This window comes from Sabethes cyaneus, chromosome 3 (genome assembly GCF_943734655.1).
Source record: "Sabethes cyaneus chromosome 3, idSabCyanKW18_F2, whole genome shotgun sequence".
NCBI classification, from domain to species: Eukaryota; Metazoa; Arthropoda; class Insecta; order Diptera; family Culicidae; genus Sabethes; species Sabethes cyaneus.
Genome location: NC_071355.1, coordinates 247645539 through 247664773, shown reverse-complemented (window position 1 = coordinate 247664773; position 19235 = coordinate 247645539). Strand labels below are relative to the sequence as shown.

At 42.4% G+C, this 19235-nt stretch overlaps 1 protein-coding gene across 1 annotated transcript in view; it reads left to right on the top strand.

The window, feature by feature from the left end:
- LOC128741031 (uncharacterized) overlaps window positions 1-19235 on the top strand; it is a 160341-nt gene that overhangs the window by 83621 nt on the left and 57485 nt on the right. The window contains exon 7 of the mRNA XM_053836607.1: window positions 7966-8173. Coding sequence (XP_053692582.1) covers window positions 7966-8173 — 208 coding nt within the window. The remainder of the gene's footprint in view (window positions 1-7965; window positions 8174-19235) is intronic.

The following is a 19235-nucleotide window of genomic DNA, read 5'->3' as shown; positions in this document are numbered from 1 at the left end:
AGGCATCGTTTCAGGAGAGATTGCACTTCTCTGTTGCTGCTGTTGTTTGCAACGGAACGGACGGCGCGACGGCCGGCAGTGCAGTGCGGTGGCCAGCGAAAGGCGCACTGCTTCGGTATTCCATCCATTACGCCACGGTTCGCTATCTGTAATTGACATTTATTTATGTTTTTCTTCCAATCAATTTACAACCGATGAACTTCCACCTGGCGCACGGCGGGGTCAGGAGAGAAGAAATCAGACCAACATCAGAACACGCCGCGCCGGCAAAACTCTTCGCCGGAATGGAAAAAAAGCAGAACGGCAACCGGAAAAAAGAGCGATCGAAGAAAGGAAAGCAGCAAAAAACCAAACAGGAGAAATCTCATTTGAGAAATTCTTATAACAACATTTGCTGCATGAATTGGAAGCACTGCTTTTCGCCGTCGTCGTTAGGAGGCTGGAGTGGAACAAGGAGTGCTGTGCATCCTTCGGGATCTTGCACTATACTCTAGCATCGTTCGATTCCGTTTTTTATTTCACCTTTTTCCTTCTATTTATGTTTTCTTCGAGTTAGTGCATCACTCACATCTGTTTATAGTGGCAGCTCGTGCGGACTTGCAGAGAGGTCACTACGAACAACTTTAGCCTTTAAGCCGAAACGAACTTGTGGAACTTTCCGCCGAAGCAGTGCAGCTCAACAATTACAGGCGAACAAATGTACGTAGAGCTGAAGTACCTTGTTACTCTCGTCGGCTGCGAAGGAGAAACTACAAATCGAAGGATTCCATTAGGGAATGGCGTATAACGGCAGCTCAGCTGGCAGCTCAGTACAGGCACACGTCGTTACAGTGCAGTGGGATTGAATGCACGAGATCGTTTACTCAGATCTTTGGAGTTTATTCACTATCAACTATGTCACCTATTCCAACTCGAGGGCTTTCTGTCGGTGAATGGTGAAGATGCTAATGGGTGACAAATCAGCAGCGCTGGAGAAGGTTTTTATTGATGCATTGCATTGAATCCGTTGGCAAGTTTGGATTTAAGGTGAAATTAGTCATCATCGATTTTGCCAATTTCAAAAGCAGTTTTTTTGTTTGAAACAAAAATTCTGTTCAAGAAAATATATTCACTGTGTTCAGACTGGCAAGAAGAAGGCAGTATTTACTTTTTTGCAACCGGAACCCAGCTTTTGGGTCCAAAACTCCTTCCGAAATTGGGCTCTCCGACGAAAAGTTAATGACTGCTAATTTCCCGTTAATATCCACTAGTTGAGTGCATTTTAAATGGCCGAATGAAAAGGTTGTAAAAACATTGGCAAAACTGATGTACTCTACATTATTTGCATAATTTTATGTCCTTTTAAATCAATGGTAAGTAGGACGCAACAGCAAAATAAGGGTCAAGGGCAGTTATAGCATTACCGGTAATTATATGGTTTATATTGCCGATAAATTATGGTGTAGTATTTCAACTTTGATTTTTATCTCAATTGTGGTGATATACCTAGGTTATTCAATTGCATCAGTTCACAGATGAAAATAATTGTAATTAATCATGTGGTGACAATGGGTTTTAAATATCGGTATATAATTACACCATGATTCGAGTCGAGATATTAATTAAAAATATAATGGTGGTAAGTATAATTAAACCAGCCGGTTGTCCAGGATTAATCCAGAAACAACATGGAGTCATCAGTGCCAAAAGTTTTACAATTGTTTTTCTTCGACCAATCTAATTGTGAAGCATTGGTCAAAGCTTGTCAAAACCATTTTACATACTTGAATGGCACTCAAACGAACAATGGAGACACTCGATCGGACTATCAAAGATCTGAATCAAGGAGGCCGGCGATTGGCTCCCATTATAACCTAGCTCGACCTGCGGTTAGTTTGGCATAAAGCTGCGAACAAGGACCCGAGTAAATGCTGCTTCAATGGCCTTCCACTTTTCCAATTGTCTGCTCTTTTCCTTCACGCCTTGTCCCGCCATACTTACTAAGTTACTTTCTCGGCGACAATCCGATTATCGAATTCTCCAATCGCCTCCATTACCCATTTGTCAACAGCGGACATCCAACGGGTTCGCGTTAAGCCTCGAAGTCGTATTGGTCTCTGTCGGGTTTTCTTTAAAATATTGTTTTGGCTGATCACTCATCCGTCATCCTTTCTACGCCCATTGTAGCTTGCCGTGGTTTAGTCCAAATTTTTGTCTACTTCTTCTTAAATACCGCCGCAGAATTTTACGCTCGAAAATACCAAAAGTCCTTCGGACGCTCTATTTTAACGCCCACGCTTGGTAGCCGTAGAGTACCTCCCGGTGGTACCAACTTATGGATCTTAATTCACAGCTCACTTCAAAAGTTACTCCAGCATTCAACATCGCAGTTCCGACATCCGAAGGGTTGTTCTACTTTTTAACAGCCATTGATGATACTTCATTTTGGCAGAGTTCATGATAAGCCCTATCAGTTGCAGTTTCCTGCTTGCGATGTGCGTACGCCACTTCCACAGTTCGGCGTCTGTCGACGTCTGTCCTTCAAATAGAACCTTCCAAAGCCTGTTGAACTGCAAGTTCGATAGCCAGTCATCTGCTTCAAATTATCTAACGCCACAAATGTTTGACCCGCTATTCTGTTTGAAAAACTATGTTTAAACATAATTCGCCACAGCTCATTTTGTTTAACTGAATCGTACGCCGCCTTGCAGTCAAAAGGAGGAGTGGTCCGTCGTGGAGCGTCCCTCTCGAAAACCGCACTTTTCTTTTTTTTTTAGTTTGCATCGAATCAGGTTCCAATTATTGTTCAGAAATTTTTCTGGAAACTATTTTCTAGTGCGTTTTACTATCCATATCGATGTGCACGTATTTCGTCAGTAAGATTTCGTTGAACTTCCTGGACTGTTCTTATAGGAGTAAAACTAGATTTGACTTTGCCTTACAGTCCAGCAGTGTAACTGTTATCTGGAATCCTTTTTTGTTTCCTACCGGATGTTATGTACAAAAATCTTGCCATTTTTGCGAGTCTCTCAATGACAACTTTGTGTTTTGTTTTGTTTGTTAGTTCGTTGGAATTGGCTTAAAATGGGACATTAAATTGGACCTAAAATTAGACCTCAGTTCGATTTCAAATTACACTTCAACTTAGACCTGAAATTTGATATCAAATCGGAGTTGAAATTGGAATTAAATTAGACATGAACCTGGACATCAAACGGGGCATTATGTTGGGCTTGAAAGTGGATTTAAAATGGCTTTGAGAACGAATATGAAATTGCAACTGAAAATTAGACATTGAGTTAGACATTACATGAGACTTGATATTAAACTTGAAATTTAATTTGAAATTAATTTGAAACTAGTTTCAATTAAGCTTGAAATTGCACTTGAAATTAGATTAAGTCCTTAAATCGGATATTAAATTATTTATGTGCAGACGTTTAAGTGGTCCTGAAATCGTAAATAAAATAAGAATTAAATTAGACACGAAATTGGAAGGGGAATCTATACCAATAAAAATGGATTTCTGTCTGTCTGTCTGTCTGTCGGTATGTTCCTTATAGTATCGAAAACTACTGAACCGATCAGCGGAAAAATTTTCATGCAGGGGTTTTTGGGGTTAGGGAAGGTTCTTATAATAGTTAGAGACCCCTCCCACCTCCCACTAAGAGGGGGGCTACCATACAAATGAAACACAAATTTCTGCATAATTAGAAAACTAATCAAGCAAATTAAAACAAATTTGGCATGTGAGGGTTTTTGGAGGCATGAATTAGGACTCCTCCCTTTTTAGGAGGGGGGGCTGCTTGATTATAATTATTATAAGAATTTATAAATTATAATTATAACTATTATAAGAACCTTCCCTGGCACCAAAAGCTCCTACATGCAAATTTTCACTCCGATCGGTTCAGTAGTTTTCGATTCTATAAGGAACATAGGGACAGACAGACAGACAGAAATCCATTTTTATAGGTATAGATTGTTTTCCATGCAAAAATCTACGAAAAGAAAAAAAAATGGCGATTTTTGCCAGTTTTATAGTTTCAATTTCCATTTCTGTTTGGTGTTACACTCACTTTTGGTGTTTGGTGTTAGACGCGTACACTCATTTTTCGAGTTGTTTAAGCTGTAGAGCCCACAGACAATTGATTTTATTAAAAAAAATTCGACTTACATCCCACAAATTATTTTTTGCCTTCCAATTTTTGAAACCAATTTCAAAAAATTTAAAAATAATTTGCCGGCGTCCCGCCGTCGGAAGCTAAATACACCCCCAACCCCGCAGAAATCACCTCTGTCTAGAATCACGGCAAATATTGCTATCTGCTTTATCACCCGCTTTCTGGCTAAGCCATGGAGGGAGTTGTTTTCTACTTTACTGTGAGGTAAAATTGCAAATTTGTATATTAAATTACCCATGCTTTCATAGTTACGTAACTGCCAAAATGAATCATCTAAGGTTGAACTGCTCAGAAACTTGCAAAACTCAGTATTGTGACTACGATTAATCGAGATTCATGATTTATGTACAACACAGTTTAATTTGTGGCAATACGAAGTTTGTCAGGTCAGCTAGTTGGATATGAAGCTGGACTCTACATTGAATTTGCGGATGAACATGACCAGAAATTTCAGTATTATTCTATTCTTATTATGATTCATGATACCAGGCAAATGTTGCCAGTTTTACTTCAAACTTTACTTCTAGGACATCAATATAAATTAGGTTCAGAACAAAGGGAAAAGTCTCTGAAATTTTGCAAAGAGGGGACGCTATTGTGATATTTCTGTAATGGAAATAGCCGAGACACAATCGGCAGCGAAGTTTCAAAGCCTTACATAGGGTACGGGAGGGTACCCTATGGACTGGGACTGGGACTGGGACTGAGACTGGGACTGGGACTGGGACTGGGAATGGGACTGGGACTGGGACTGGGACTGGGACTGGGACTGGGACTGGGACTGGGACTGGGACTGGGACTGGGACTGGGACTGGGACTGGGACTGGGACTGGGACTGGGACTGGGACTGGGACTGGGACTGGGACTGGGACTGGGACTGGGACTGGGACTGGGACTGGGACTGGGACTGGGACTGGGACTGGGACTGGGACTGGGACTGGGACTGGGACTGGGACTGGGACTGGGACTGGGACTGGGACTGGGACTGGGACTGGGACTGGGACTGGGACTGGGACTGGGACTGGGACTGGGACTGGGACTGGGACTGGGACTGGGACTGGGACTGGGACTGGGACTGGGACTGGGACTGGGACTGGGACTGGGACTGGGACTGGGACTGGGACTGGGACTGGGACTGGGACTGGGACTGGGACTGGGACTGGGACTGGGACTGGGACTGGGACTGGGACTGGGACTGGGACTGGGACTGGGACTGGGACTGGGACTGGGACTGGGACTGGGACTGGGACTGGGACTGGGACTGGGACTGGGACTGGGACTGGGACTGGGACTGGGACTGGGACTGGGACTGGGACTGGGACTGGGACTGGGACTGGGACTGGGACTGGGACTGGGACTGGGACTGGGACTGGGACTGGGACTGGGACTGGGACTGGGACTGGGACTGGGACTGGGACTGGGACTGGGACTGGGACTGGGACTGGGACTGGGACTGGGACTGGGACTGGGACTGGGACTGGGACTGGGACTGGGACTGGGACTGGGACTGGGACTGGGACTGGGACTGGGACTGGGACTGGGACTGGGACTGGGACTGGGACTGGGACTGGGACTGGGACTGGGACTGGGACTGGGACTGGGACTGGGACTGGGACTGGGACTGGGACTGGGACTGGGACTGGGACTGGGACTGGGACTGGGACTGGGACTGGGACTGGGACTGGGACTGGGACTGGGACTGGGACTGGGACGGGGATGGTCAACTGGAAAAATGGTCTATTGGAAAAATGGTCAACTGGAATAATGGTCAACTGGAAAATGGTGAACTGAAAAACTTGGGAACTGACAAACTGGAAGGCATTTAGAAAAAATTTTCAAGACACAAATCTCCTCGTACTTGGACCGTTACAATCTACTTTTTTTACAGCAAGCTAATTGTAGAAGACATCAAAGTGCAATAAAAACCCTGTTGAGAGTTTATGGTAATATCACAACAGCAGCGGATAGAACACAGAATGCAGTTCTAGTTTCTCATTGACTTCTCCAAACTTTTGGAAACAATCTCTCATCGCCGGCTAGATTTGGGGTTGGTCATAGTGCTGTTTTAGTACCGCTTAGTTAGTTTCGAGGTACGACGTTGGTCTAACAAGCCAGCCGTCGTATGTTCGAATCTCGGCTAGGTGGTGCTGCTAAATAGAGTCAGTAGGATTGTTGCACTAGCGCCGAAACTGTCCTGTACTCTAATAGCCGGCTGTGAAGTCTGTCGATAAAAAGGGTCAAGTCTTAGAAAGACGTTTAAGCTCAAGGCTTTGCTTTGCATAGTGCTGTTTCACTGACACCGTGCCTGATTGTAACCTCTGGTGTTCCACAGGGATCGGTACTCGGGCCCTTGTTGTTTTAGATCTATTGCGTTGATTTCCATAACGTGCTCAAGCATGGTCGTGTGCACAGGTGTTTACCCATGTTGTACAGCTTGTCGGTTGAGAATATTCCTTTTGAATTGTGATTTGCTTGAGATAATTCGTTGGGCTAGAACCTACCAACGCTAACAGGCTTTCTGAGTCCGCACAGATAAGGCGCATCCATCGATTTTTAAATGTAGCAGACGCGTCATTATTTTTAGATTCCAACATCGAAGAGTGTCGTCAAACATCCTTGAAGATTTCGTCATCTACAGCCTGCTAAACACCCTGAAACATTTGCAAAAATACTTGTACTGAATGCTTGTAGAAACTGAAACTCAACTCATTTGCGCGAGTATGAGCCATACAAGCGGCAGCATCTTCATTGCTCCAAGTTACAGTCACGAAATTTAGTACCGACCACCGAATGATTTCGATTTTATCATTAGCTAAAAATTTCCAACCCGAAAAGACCGTCAGACCTATCAGAAGCCGAAGAGAACCGGAAGCACTGAGCCATGTAGAAGTTTAAAACCGCCTTCCTTTTTTCCCCTACTGACCCAAATTCAACTTCTGCCTACCTTTCGGTACAAAATGTACGCCATAATAAATAACAAATTGAATAATAATATAAATTGTTTAATTCAAACTTTGCCACTGTATGAATAATGTATGCTAGAAATGGAATAAAATTGTACCCTTACTAGCTAGTGCAAACCTAGTTACTCGGTTCTCCCCGCCCCGCTGCCCAATCGACCTGTCTGCTGATTTTCTACGTTTTACGAACGGGTTGCGTGCGGCTTCGGAACTTCGTGCGAACGAATCAGAATAAGATTGTCACCGAGTGAACGAGGAAAGGCGGCGGCGGCGCCGGTAAACCATCGGGCGGACTATGTTTGTAGTATGCATGCCGCAAAACAACGGTCCTCAGTTGCTAAACCTTGTGTGGCGAAACACAGATCCATTCACATCCACACACACACACACACTTACATACGACACGCTGCTGATGCCATGTTCGGTCATGTCGCTCGACCCTGCCAAACCGGACAGTTACAACTGGTCAGTTCTGTGCCACACTATCCGCCTCCATCCATCCATCCATCCATCCATCCTTGGGTGGATCCTTTTTGCCAGCATCGGCTTTCGGTTCGAGTTGAGTGATTGTGTTTTTGGCTCATGTTGAATGTTTAATACTTTCTGGTCAGTCTCCAATCAAACTGTTGGACGGAGAACACAAGTCGCACACGAACGCTGCCCGTTAGGGGGTTTGTCGGGAATAATTTTATTGTAAAGAGTAAAATTTTGTCCCCTCCAAGCTGGATGAAAATAAAGAATTTAAATTTGTTCGTTTGTAATGATTATGTTTGACTAAAATAAATCATGCATCAGAATGGAAAACTAAACAATAATTTCCTGTCTTGCTTTCTGTCTTGCAGGTCGCGTGGGTCCGGGTGGACACGCAAACCATCCTGTCCATCCATCACAACGTAATTACGCAAAATCCCCGCATCAGCTTGACCTACAACGACCACCGGTCCTGGTATCTGCACATCCGGGAGGTGGAGGAAAACGACCGGGGCTGGTACATGTGCCAGGTCAACACCGATCCGATGCGGTCACGGAAGGGCTATCTGCAGGTCGTCGGTAAGTATGTGCCATAGCATGACCCCCGTCCCACCCGTAAGCCACGGAATCTGATTAAAACTGGATTACTCGGTTAATATTTACCTGCTGTGGATCCTTCCGGTAAATGGTCGGGGGATCACATATGGAAATCTTTCATTCCGGTTACTTACGGCACGCAGCACAATCTGTTTCCAGCATCCGACGGAAGTAGCTGGGTGGAAGCAAAGTAGAGAGCCTCCAGTCTAATTAACTATGACATGAATATTTGTTTCATGTTGACTACTCTCCGGTGCGTTGAGAGCGCAATTTTCTCCGTATAGATTACAGAGGATAAGACAGAATAACACTTTTGTGATTGAACTACTCTTCACTATCTACCGGAGGTTGATAGAGACTGAAAGAAGGCACAAATGTACGAATGTTCTCGAACGAAACAGGAAAAGTTTCCTATCAGGGCAAAATTATCATATTTTCTGCTTCGTTATGCCACTTGAGTAGGATCTTTTTTCGCTCTCGAGCTTCACACATGGGACGCACCAAAGAAGCAAAAAAAAACATTCCAACACGAAAGCCAACCTGCCAAGACCTCCCACTGCTCCAATATATTTAATATACTTTAAATTGTTATGCTCATTTGAATTCAGAAATTTACATAAATTCCCCCCGGCGGGCGGTGGGTTGTGGGACCGAGCGCTCGGTTGAAGCATTCGGAAAACGCTCTCTTTTTTCGACGTGCAAATCTTTAGGTTTTTTTTTCTGCTCAACTTCCAGAACGCTTCCGTAAGGTTGAAAGAAGTATGCAGGGTGGTGGACCAGGGACCTTCGAGTCAGACGCAAAACCGAAATCATACCAAACAACAACAACAAAAAAAAACCGACGACGACGACTGTTTCCTTTCCCGAGGTTGCGAAACATACGGAACCGGAGGGTAGTTTGTGTGTTGTGCGTGCGATGTGGTTTGAAACATTATCAAAAACATTTCACAATAACGAGGGTCACCAACGCTTGGCGTGGGTCGGCAGCTGCCGCGGGGTGACACAGTTGGACCCCTCCCTGCTTGAGTTGATCTGCATCGGGGAATGTGTGTAGTCTTTGAAGAACGATTTACTCGGTGAAATGTTAGATAAATATAAAAATTCTTTTCGGTTGGTTATTGAAACTAGAAACGGAATCTAATTATGTTTAAACACGGGTTCAACACAGCCACATTCACGTGAAGGTTTTCAAATTTTAGCTCAGAATTAGTCACAACCAGACATGTGGTTTACGTTTCGGTGATATAAATGATAATTGTTCTGGTTTGAGCGACAGCTGTCAGGACGGTGGCAGTGTTTTGATGCATCTATTCCAGACGCAATGTGAAGCTAGATTTGCTCTAATTTAGGTCACGTTACCATATTATCAAGATATCTTTAATACTTCGACACCTAAATTAGCAGATGGTGGGTTTGATATCACAAAATTACAGATGTGATTTCTTTGAATACAGTTTTTTCGCCATCCCGTAGCAGAGATTAGTTGAGTTTCGTTACGTGATTTGTTTAACTATTACTACCGTTAATGGACTTAGACTGCCAAAACATTGCTGGTTAAAGGAAAATTTTATGTGGAATATCGATTCCAGCTGATATCGATATGCCCTTGTCCAGTAACTGCTAGCCCTCCCTACTAGCGCAGTTGTCATACACTAGTGGTGGTAACCGATTAACGACTGATTTCAGTCATAAATAGGTTGCAGCAACCAGAAATGACAAAAGTGTGCTACTTAGGCTGCCTCCTCGTGGTACCAACCGGAATACAAGCAACTGTATCCTAGATTAGGGGCGGCGTGCAACGGCGACTGACCCGTAGCGTACAGTTGACTTATGAAACGTTGTGTCTCGTCAGCTGTACCCTACGAAATGTAAGCTTGCAAGCTGCGTTTACCAGCGTTATGCCGCGATAGTTACAGCAGTCGAGGCGATCACCCTTCTTGTAGATGGGACAAACCATTCCTTCTATCCATTCGTCCGGTAGCTTCTCCTCTTTCCAAATCTTAGAAATAACCCGGTGTAGATCCGTTGCCAGCGTTTCTCGGCCATATTTATAAACCTCTGCCAGTAGACGGTTCTTACCAGCGGCAGCTTAGTTGGTCTTCAGTAGCTTCTAGTTTGATTTCTTGTAGATCTGGTGCTGGAACATTACTATCCTCCATGGGCACTCCTAGGTTAACTTCCGTTCCACTTCCTTCTGCAATTTCACCATTAAGGTGTTCATCATCGTTGAACCGCTTCCACCTGCCGACCTCCGATGATCAGGATAGCGTCCCATCGAAACCATCGCTGTTTTTACCAATTTGACCATGCGCTCCCATGATCCACCCATGTGAGGCGCCAGTGGAAAAAGTGTTCAGACAGTTCGTCGCATCGGCCGCACAGACTATTGCTGCCGAGATGGTATATTAGGTGAGGCATGTTCTGGTGCTGGGATAAGCCAGGGGCATTCAATCCCACGAATGTCCTTCCTCTTACTCTATCTCATACTCTATCGATAAGCATGTACACAACGCCCAGTTTCCCAAAAACTGGACCAATATGCTCGGGCAATTTTTCAAAAGGACTGACTATGTGAGATTCTTTTCGCAATGGCGATGTAATTGCACTTTACCACAGCAGCTTTGCATAAATCAGTTGCTGGTGTCACAAGTTAGTCAAGTGTTAAGAAAATTTTCTATGAAATACATTGACATCGTCGTAATAATCAAAAGCAGAGAATCAAAATATCATTGTTCATAGCCAGAAATAAACGACAAAAACGAAGAGCGATAAACCAGTCATTCTCTGCCTATAAAACAAATATACATAACAACCAGAATGTATCACGACAACAAAATTAAGGGACAAACAAATGTCACTTCACGGGGATGAGTAGGATAACTTTTGGTGAGAATATATTTTGACACACATCCGCTCTTATAAGCGATTGGTTTGATGTTACAAGTATAAAAATAAATTTGAATGTTCTGACCACTGATCCCGTTGCCCGTTGAAGCCACATGGCAGTGCAATGGCAGGTAGGGTTCGCACCCTCGCTCTTTGGTTGCTCCCCGAATATTTTACTCACTTAACTACTATTAAAAGAAAACAGTTTTATCGATAAATTTCTCAGCACGCTGCTAGAGTAGCGGGCAACTACGAGGTCAATGCAACGACCCTACTGACTCTAACAGCACCACCGAAACGAGATTCGAACAAACGACAACTGTCTTGCGTTACAACAAGCTAACTGCGAGGGATGTACGTGCTTGATTGCCGTATTTGCCCAGTTCTCCTCGGCGACCGTATCCGGGGCTTGGTTAGTACTGGTAGACACTCACCATGTAGCACGTTGGGCACCTCTATTCCTGGTCCCGGTGGGCTCCTTGAAGAGAACTATATTATCACTGTATGTGACCGGTACGCCGGTACCTGCCGACTCTCGCTACGTGTACGATAGGAATTCTTCCGAGGAGTGTCAGCAGCCCATGAATTATTTACATGTACCACACTCCGCTTTCCGTTTATATTCCATGAAAAATAGTTCCCAACACCGTTCAAATATGGCAAGTTCACGTATTTGTCCCGTAAACAAAGTTATAGTCTCAAGTCGGTAGTCAACAATCGTCTAATTAGCCTTTTGTACATAGTCAGCTTCAAGGGGGGCCGTACGATCTTTGATCGGAACATCTTGCGGAGGGAAAGAAGCCTCGTAGTACAGCTTGAATGCGTCATTGAAACTTCTTACGTGCGTTGTTGACGGCGGTGATCAGAGATCCCAAATATATGAACTCATCAACCATTTCGAGTCTATCGCCGTTAATAGTTACTATCCGTGCGAGGTGAACGCCGCCTTCCTTAGAATTTCTACTTCTGATATGTATGATTTTTGATAGATCGATTCTTAGCCCAATCCTCCTAGCCCCCGACATTAGTTGCTGTAGTTTGCTTAATTTCTAGCGGTAAAGTCGACATCGTCCGTTACGGCTAACAGTTACTTACTCTTGCTGAATAGCGACAGCTTCTCGTTTTGATGTCCGTTCGCCGAATCAGAACTTCAATGGCAATGTTAAATACGATGTAAGATACAGTCCATCCTCTGGCAGCAACACTCAGCACGATTCGAAGAGAGTCGAGAGTGACCCCTAAACGCGCACGTAGCATATCACTCGAATGAGTGCGCCTACGTGATGTTGAACAGAAAGTTTAACAGCTCATCAATTTGCTTTAAGCAATCTAACGTCAAGAATTTATCGTAACTGTATTTCATCTGACTGAATCATATGCTGCCTTGAAGTCAATAAACGGAGTGTATGTCCCCAAGTCGCATCGTTGAAAATATCTGTTGCAAGGTTCAGTCCGATAGCGAGTGCTTCTTTCTAAGATCACAATGATACTTGCTAATAAAGGTTTTCTGTAACGGGCATGGAAGCATTTTCTATGAAGCAATGAGGAGAGTATAAATTGAGCAGATAGACGTTAGGTAGTTCTTCATCAGTTCATACTCTAGCATAGATAAACGGACAAACCACGCTGTACTTCGCGTGATTTGATGCTGATTTATATTTTGGGTTTGGTTAGAAATGTCTCCGTACGTACGTACGATGGGGCGTTTTTTGACAGAACAGGAAAACACCCTCATTTCCAAGCAATACAAATCTACATCTCATTTTACTTTATCAACGTTATCACTGTGATAGATGTAATGTGACGATTAAAATGTCCGCAATAGGAGCAATTTTCCGTATTTCAAATTCTTCTGCACTTACTGGATAGAAGCAGCCGCCCTATTTACTTTTCGTAGTACTGCTTGAAGTAGAGTCCTAACAGTCTATATCTAGTGTTTCCAATAATCGTTGTGCTACTTCGTTCGCCTTGGTCTGCACCGTTTATTTCTTCTTGTGTTTTTCCTCTGGATTGTTCGAAGTATATTCTTTTTTTAATAAACTATATACCGTGAACGTACCATATTCTGCGCAGATAAGACATTTTTATGATTCTTCCGCTATTCTAGTATTCTAGATTTAAATTAACAACGTGGATAGCCTCAACGTGTAGTGCTACGGTCTATAATATCTGGTAAAAAATATGGGAATTATCAGTCGACCAACAATTGAGTATAATTTTCGTTTTGTAAACTTATCCATGGTGCCTAATTCTGCGCACTTTCTTGCCAATGTTCCTAATTCTGCGCATGTTTGCTCCTAATTCTGCGCACCCAAAAAGTGAAAATAAATACTCCTGCCATGCTGTTTATGTCTTTATACACTGAAAGTACACCAAAAAATCCGGCATTAGCCATTACCATAATTAAATCCATGATCCGGCCTTCTTGTGCTGTCCGGGTGGCAAAGGAATATTGTTATCATTTTGATTGATTGATCCTCTTTTAATTTATGCCATGTCGTATCAGTAAGCCACCTCAACTACTGTCGGCATTTATCCCAATCAGGTGATGCATTTCGTATGAAATTTATCACCTGATTAGGAGCAGCATTCCAAATATCGCAGGGCTGAGTCATCCCCTTATCAAGATATCTATGTCGTTTATGATATAGTGCAACACAGTCGCACAACAAATGTTCGGAGCTTTCAATCTCATGATTACAAAAGCGACAGTTAGCTTCATTAAGTTTACCGATCAGTTTCAGGTGGTACTTACAAGGACAATGACCTGTTATCAAACCGGTGTATGTGCTCAAGTCGGATTTTGAAAGGTTTAATAGTTTTTGTGATTGAAGAGCATTTCGCTCTATAAAACGTTTTGATTGCCGAACATTCGAGGTAATATTCCAGTTAGACAGTACCTTTAGTTTTTCCCAAACTCCTAAGTTCCATTTTAAGGGCACATGAAGATAGTCCAAAAAAGGGTTCGGGTCCTATGAACTGCATGGATGACCCCTTCTTTGCCAATTGATCAGCAGTTTCGTTCCCTTTGATTCCGCAGTGACCAGGAACCCAATAGAGGTTGACCATATTGCGACAGGAAAGTTTTTCCAACAGTTTTATGCATTCCCACACCAGTTTAGAAGTGTGAGCTTTTGATTTTAAAGCATTCAATGCTGCTTGACTATCCGAGCAAATACAGATATTTGCATTTTTGTAGTTCCTTTTTATGCAGATCGATACACACTCTAGTATTGCATATATTTCCGCTTGAAATACAGTGGGATGCTTTCCCATTCAAACTGAAACGTTAATCCCTGGGCCTGTTATACCAGCACCTGTCATGTTATTTTGTCTTGATCCGTTTGTGTAGAACACCAGTGATCCTGAGCGAAAGTTAGGTTCTCTGGCATTCCAATCAGAGCAAGTAAAATCAAGAACACGAAATTTGTGATCGAAGTAGTTACGCTTAGGCATGTCCAACGAGATCACCATCCAAGAACCTCATGGATCGCTTGAGCCTCAAAGCACTTTTCATAGCATCCAATTGGATGAATTGATGTAGAGGAAGAAGATTGAGTAGAGCTTCTAAGGCTTTAGAGGGAGTGCTACTCATAGCTCCTGTTATGGAGATGGTAGCAAGCCTTTGTAACTTGTTCAACTTAATTTGAGCCGTTTTTTGTTTTGTTTTCGGCCACCAGATAAGCGATGCATAAGTGATTCTGGGTGTAGCTATTGCTGAGTATATCCAGTAAATCATATTTGGTTTAAGACCCCATTTTTTACCGAAGGTTCTTTTACAGACCCAAAAAGCATTTATTGCTTTACTTGTTTGTTGTTCGATATGCGTGTTCCAACAAAGTTGTTTATCTAAGGTAACGCCCAAATACTTGACATCTGTAGATAGAGACAACTTAACGTCTCCTAGTTTTAAATCCGTGAAAGACACTTTGCATCTTTTAGTAAATGACACAATTGTTGTTTTCGTAGGATTTATGCTCAATCCCTCGCTTTTGCACCATGATAATGTGAAGTTTAATGCACTTTGCATTCTATCAGATATGATAGTATCGTACTTTCCGCAGACTATGATAACAATATCATCCGCAAATCCGATAGTTTCAAATCCTTTATGCTTCAGTTTAACGAGAAGATCATCAACTACTAGAGACCACAAAAGAGGGGATAGGACACCCCCTTGAGAACAGACTTTGACAGCTATTACTTTTACTTCTGTGTCTCCAAGATATTTCCCTGTTTGATAGCATTTCCACAACCCAATCGATTATACTTAGGGGGACTGGGGGTATAATGCCCACGTTAAGAAGAATATCATATTATTCATCAATGCGGAGTGCATTTCCAGAAACTAGAACATAAACCCTAAAGTAGAACAGTTTTTTACCTAACATGCTCGTCCTGAAGCATAAAAATCAATAAAACACGTTTAAATCGTGAAATTATATAAGGCATTTGAAAATTTGTTTTCAGATTCGTTAGGGGTAAAATGCGCCTAGGTGTGTACAAAACGAACCACAACAAAGGGTCAAAATGCACCACAACAAATTGGCAAAATGCGCTGTCTGTTTTATTTTAATGCAAACCCGCCACGACTCAGAACAGCGTGAGGACCTACCTACTTGTTAAATCTGTTATTTCGGATCGCGGTTTTGCAATCGCCAGGTCCATCTTCGCTGGCGCGGTCGATTTCACACAAGGGTTTTTCTTGGTACCTTGCCGGCAACGCGTCTTTCACTGTTTTTCACTGGTTTTAACTACCGCCGCAAGTGGCAGGCTCCGGCCAAGACCGACGGTGGGTTTTTCTTATGTAGCTTCGCGACATCTTAGCCGGATTTTTCGGAGCGAATCAGAATTAAAATAACACTTTGCCTTTTGCTTTTACCAACGTTTTGACGTTTGCCTAAAAGTGTATGGGCTACTAGATCGACTAACGTTTGTTTGCACTGCAAGTAAATTCATGCTTCTCACGGCGCATTTTGCCCCGCTAGAACTTGTTTAAAAAAATCGTTTAAATCACATAAATAATAGTTCAATTAGGCAATTTTATGTTGGCTGCTGTATACCGAGACCATTGTTCAAAACAAGAGCCATTTACAAATACGTAATATTGTTTATTGGTGGCGTAATGTCTTACGAAAAAAGTTGCGAAAATTGTAAGAAATAAGCCTGCAAATAATTTTTTTGTTTATTCATTATATTTATGTAATTTAGAAAGCTTATATGCTCAACACAAGTTTGTAATGTAAAATAGAAGCGATTGGCACCTTAATTACAGTTTAAAAGTGAGTAATTCGTGAAATATTACAGCGGCGCATTTTGCCCCGACTGGGCATTTTACCACCAGTTACCCTACTTTGAAGCCACGATTTCTCATGGCATTCTTCACCGATAGGAAAGATGCATTATCAAAATCACCTTCAATATCAAGAAATGACGCTAAAAGAATTTCTTTGGTAGCGAAAGATCTAGCTTCGGCTGGACATATAGTAAAATTGGAACGATACTGAACATTGCACTAGAAACGAATACTAAAAATTGTGTTTTCATGTAGAAACCACTTCCCCACTCTCTGACAGCCCCATGAGGTTGGACATCAAAAAAATAGAAGATATGGCTTCATGAATTGGTGCTCGTAGGTTCGAATCCCGAGACACAGCACAGGACCGAATCAATGCAAGTTAAAGATTCTACTCAAATTTTCATGCCTCTGTACTTCAGCCATTTGGGTGAGGTTGCGTATTCTTTCGCGATTTCTTCGTAGGATACATTACTGCGCAGAATTTGGAACATGAATAAAAAATCTGTGCCTAATTCTGCGCATTATTGCATCACATTTTTCTAAGGAAAGCAATGCATGCAATCACTCTTTTTGTCTAAAACATGACTAAAACTAATTATTCTTTCTAATTATGCTGGGTAATTTGATCATTGCAAAGAATTTAGATCATAAATTTCTTAATTTTCTAGAAAGACAATCTTAGCGTTGGTGCTAACGACTATGTTTTGTGTCATATAAAATACTTTTAGTTTCACGTTAAATGATTTCGCTCTCAAATATTGTGGCCCGTTTGTGAATAATGGCGTAATATTCAACAGACATTTATAAAAAAAATAACGCAATGATCATAGTTATGCACAATGTTAAAAATACTTATTATAAAGAAAAATGCGCAGAATTAGGAGTGGTCACGGTACTTAATCTCGCGACGAGGCTCCCGTCTTGGATATAGCTGACTAGATACTGCAGTTTGAAATCAGTCACTCACTTCGGGTCAGACGTCATTGTATGCCGCCCATTTTTAACTTTGTAGCTTAGTTTGCAAGACGAAAGCTTGCAGCGGGGCTGGACTTACGTGCTTCCAAACATTTATTTTTTGATGATTGAAATATAATTTAATGTAATTGTTGAATAAAGTCAAGAAGAAGCTTAGTGATACCAAGAGGAAACTGAAATGAAACTGACGGAAATTAGGATATACCTAATTGCAAAAAAAAAAAAAAGATCAAATAGATTTGTACTGATCTCCGGAAAAGGAGTTCAAACAAAAATTATTTTAAATTGAAAATTTTTTAGCAAACAATTAATGCCCAATTGAGTCAAGCTGGTGTGCAATATTTTAGCAGAATAGAGTCAGTATTGACCCAACATGAAATCAAAGATATATATTCGCAATAATTGAGACACTTTCAAAGCATTGTAGCCTTTTAAATATTCCAGCCATGGGTTAAAATCCCACTCAAATAGAGATGAGTGCCTATACTTATGTCTATTTTGATCGACTTTGACATTTTCAATTCTTCAAATCCTCAATTCTTCAATTCGTCAATCTTCATTTTAGCAGTTTTTGCAGTACTCTTTCTTTTTTCGATTCCACACTACTCCTCCTCAGTCATTCGGTGTCTCAATCAAATTTATATAGCAAATGCAAATTATTTTTTGATTCGCTTGCTCTGATATCGAATACAACCTCGAAGCAGCACACGAATAACCGTGGAAAATTGATTATGCAGCGCATATTTTCTATTCCAGTGATTTACATTCTTCACCCGGCGTCATCAAATAGCAAACAATGATTGCTATTGCTAGTGCTATACCGATACTGTGTTCGACGCGTCTGTCGACCGGCGATACCACCGATTCACCGCTAGGTTGGAGCCCACCGAACAGGACGACGGTTTACGGCGATCCGTGCGCTGATTTGATTGGCTACAATTTATATCGAATTCAACCCCGCGACAATCCGTGTCACCCCCAGGACGGGCTTCGTCGTGCCGACCCCGGACGGCCAGTCATTAGGGATTTTATGGGACGTTTATCACGGCGCGGCGTTGCGTGCAGAGGAAATGGAAAATCGGTAGCAACATCCCGCTTGGCTTCCCTTGCAGCTTTCCGGCTAATGAGTGAAATAAATTTCGCTACTCGAATTTTATTTCCCAGCCAGCCAGCCAGTCAGTGTGGGTGGGATTGTGTGACACTGAACGCTGAACGATCGCGTATCTACTACCTGTAGTGCAGTGGTAGAACAAACTGTGCGCTTTTGTGTTTCCGCCGCCCGCCCCGGCCGGCGCGCCGTTCCTCAAATTGCTGCCATCGTACTGTTGAATGAAGGGGGGAATCCGTGTTTGTTTGGATTGAGATTATAATTTTACCATTTTATGGTGTACCGCTCTTGGCGTTCCTTGCGTCGCCGGCAGTCCTCAGTCGAAAACGGTACCATCCGGAAATGTAAATCAAGTTAAATAATCAACATATTGCGAGGAATATGGATTCCGATCGTTGTTTCTATTAAAATAACTTAGATTAGGTAAACAGTCGACGATCGATTTTGGGGTGCAATGGCTGCATTGCTATAAAACGTTCAAAAATAATGTCTTTCATTCAATGTCTTGAATTAATTGTTGGAGCCAGAGGGAGCGCATGGTAGTTTATGGTTCATCGTGATTACAATTCATTATTCTAGGTTTCTTCAACTAAAATAACAATACAAGGATTCTTTTATTAACCCTAAAACCACACTCCACATCAATCTGTGCTATCACAGTACACCAATTAAATTATTAGCCATCGGTTTCTTCGGCTAATTGGTTACAACGGACTGCCGTCTCCTGCGACCGACACTAAATCCATATCTCCGACGAGCGATTATAATCTAATTCA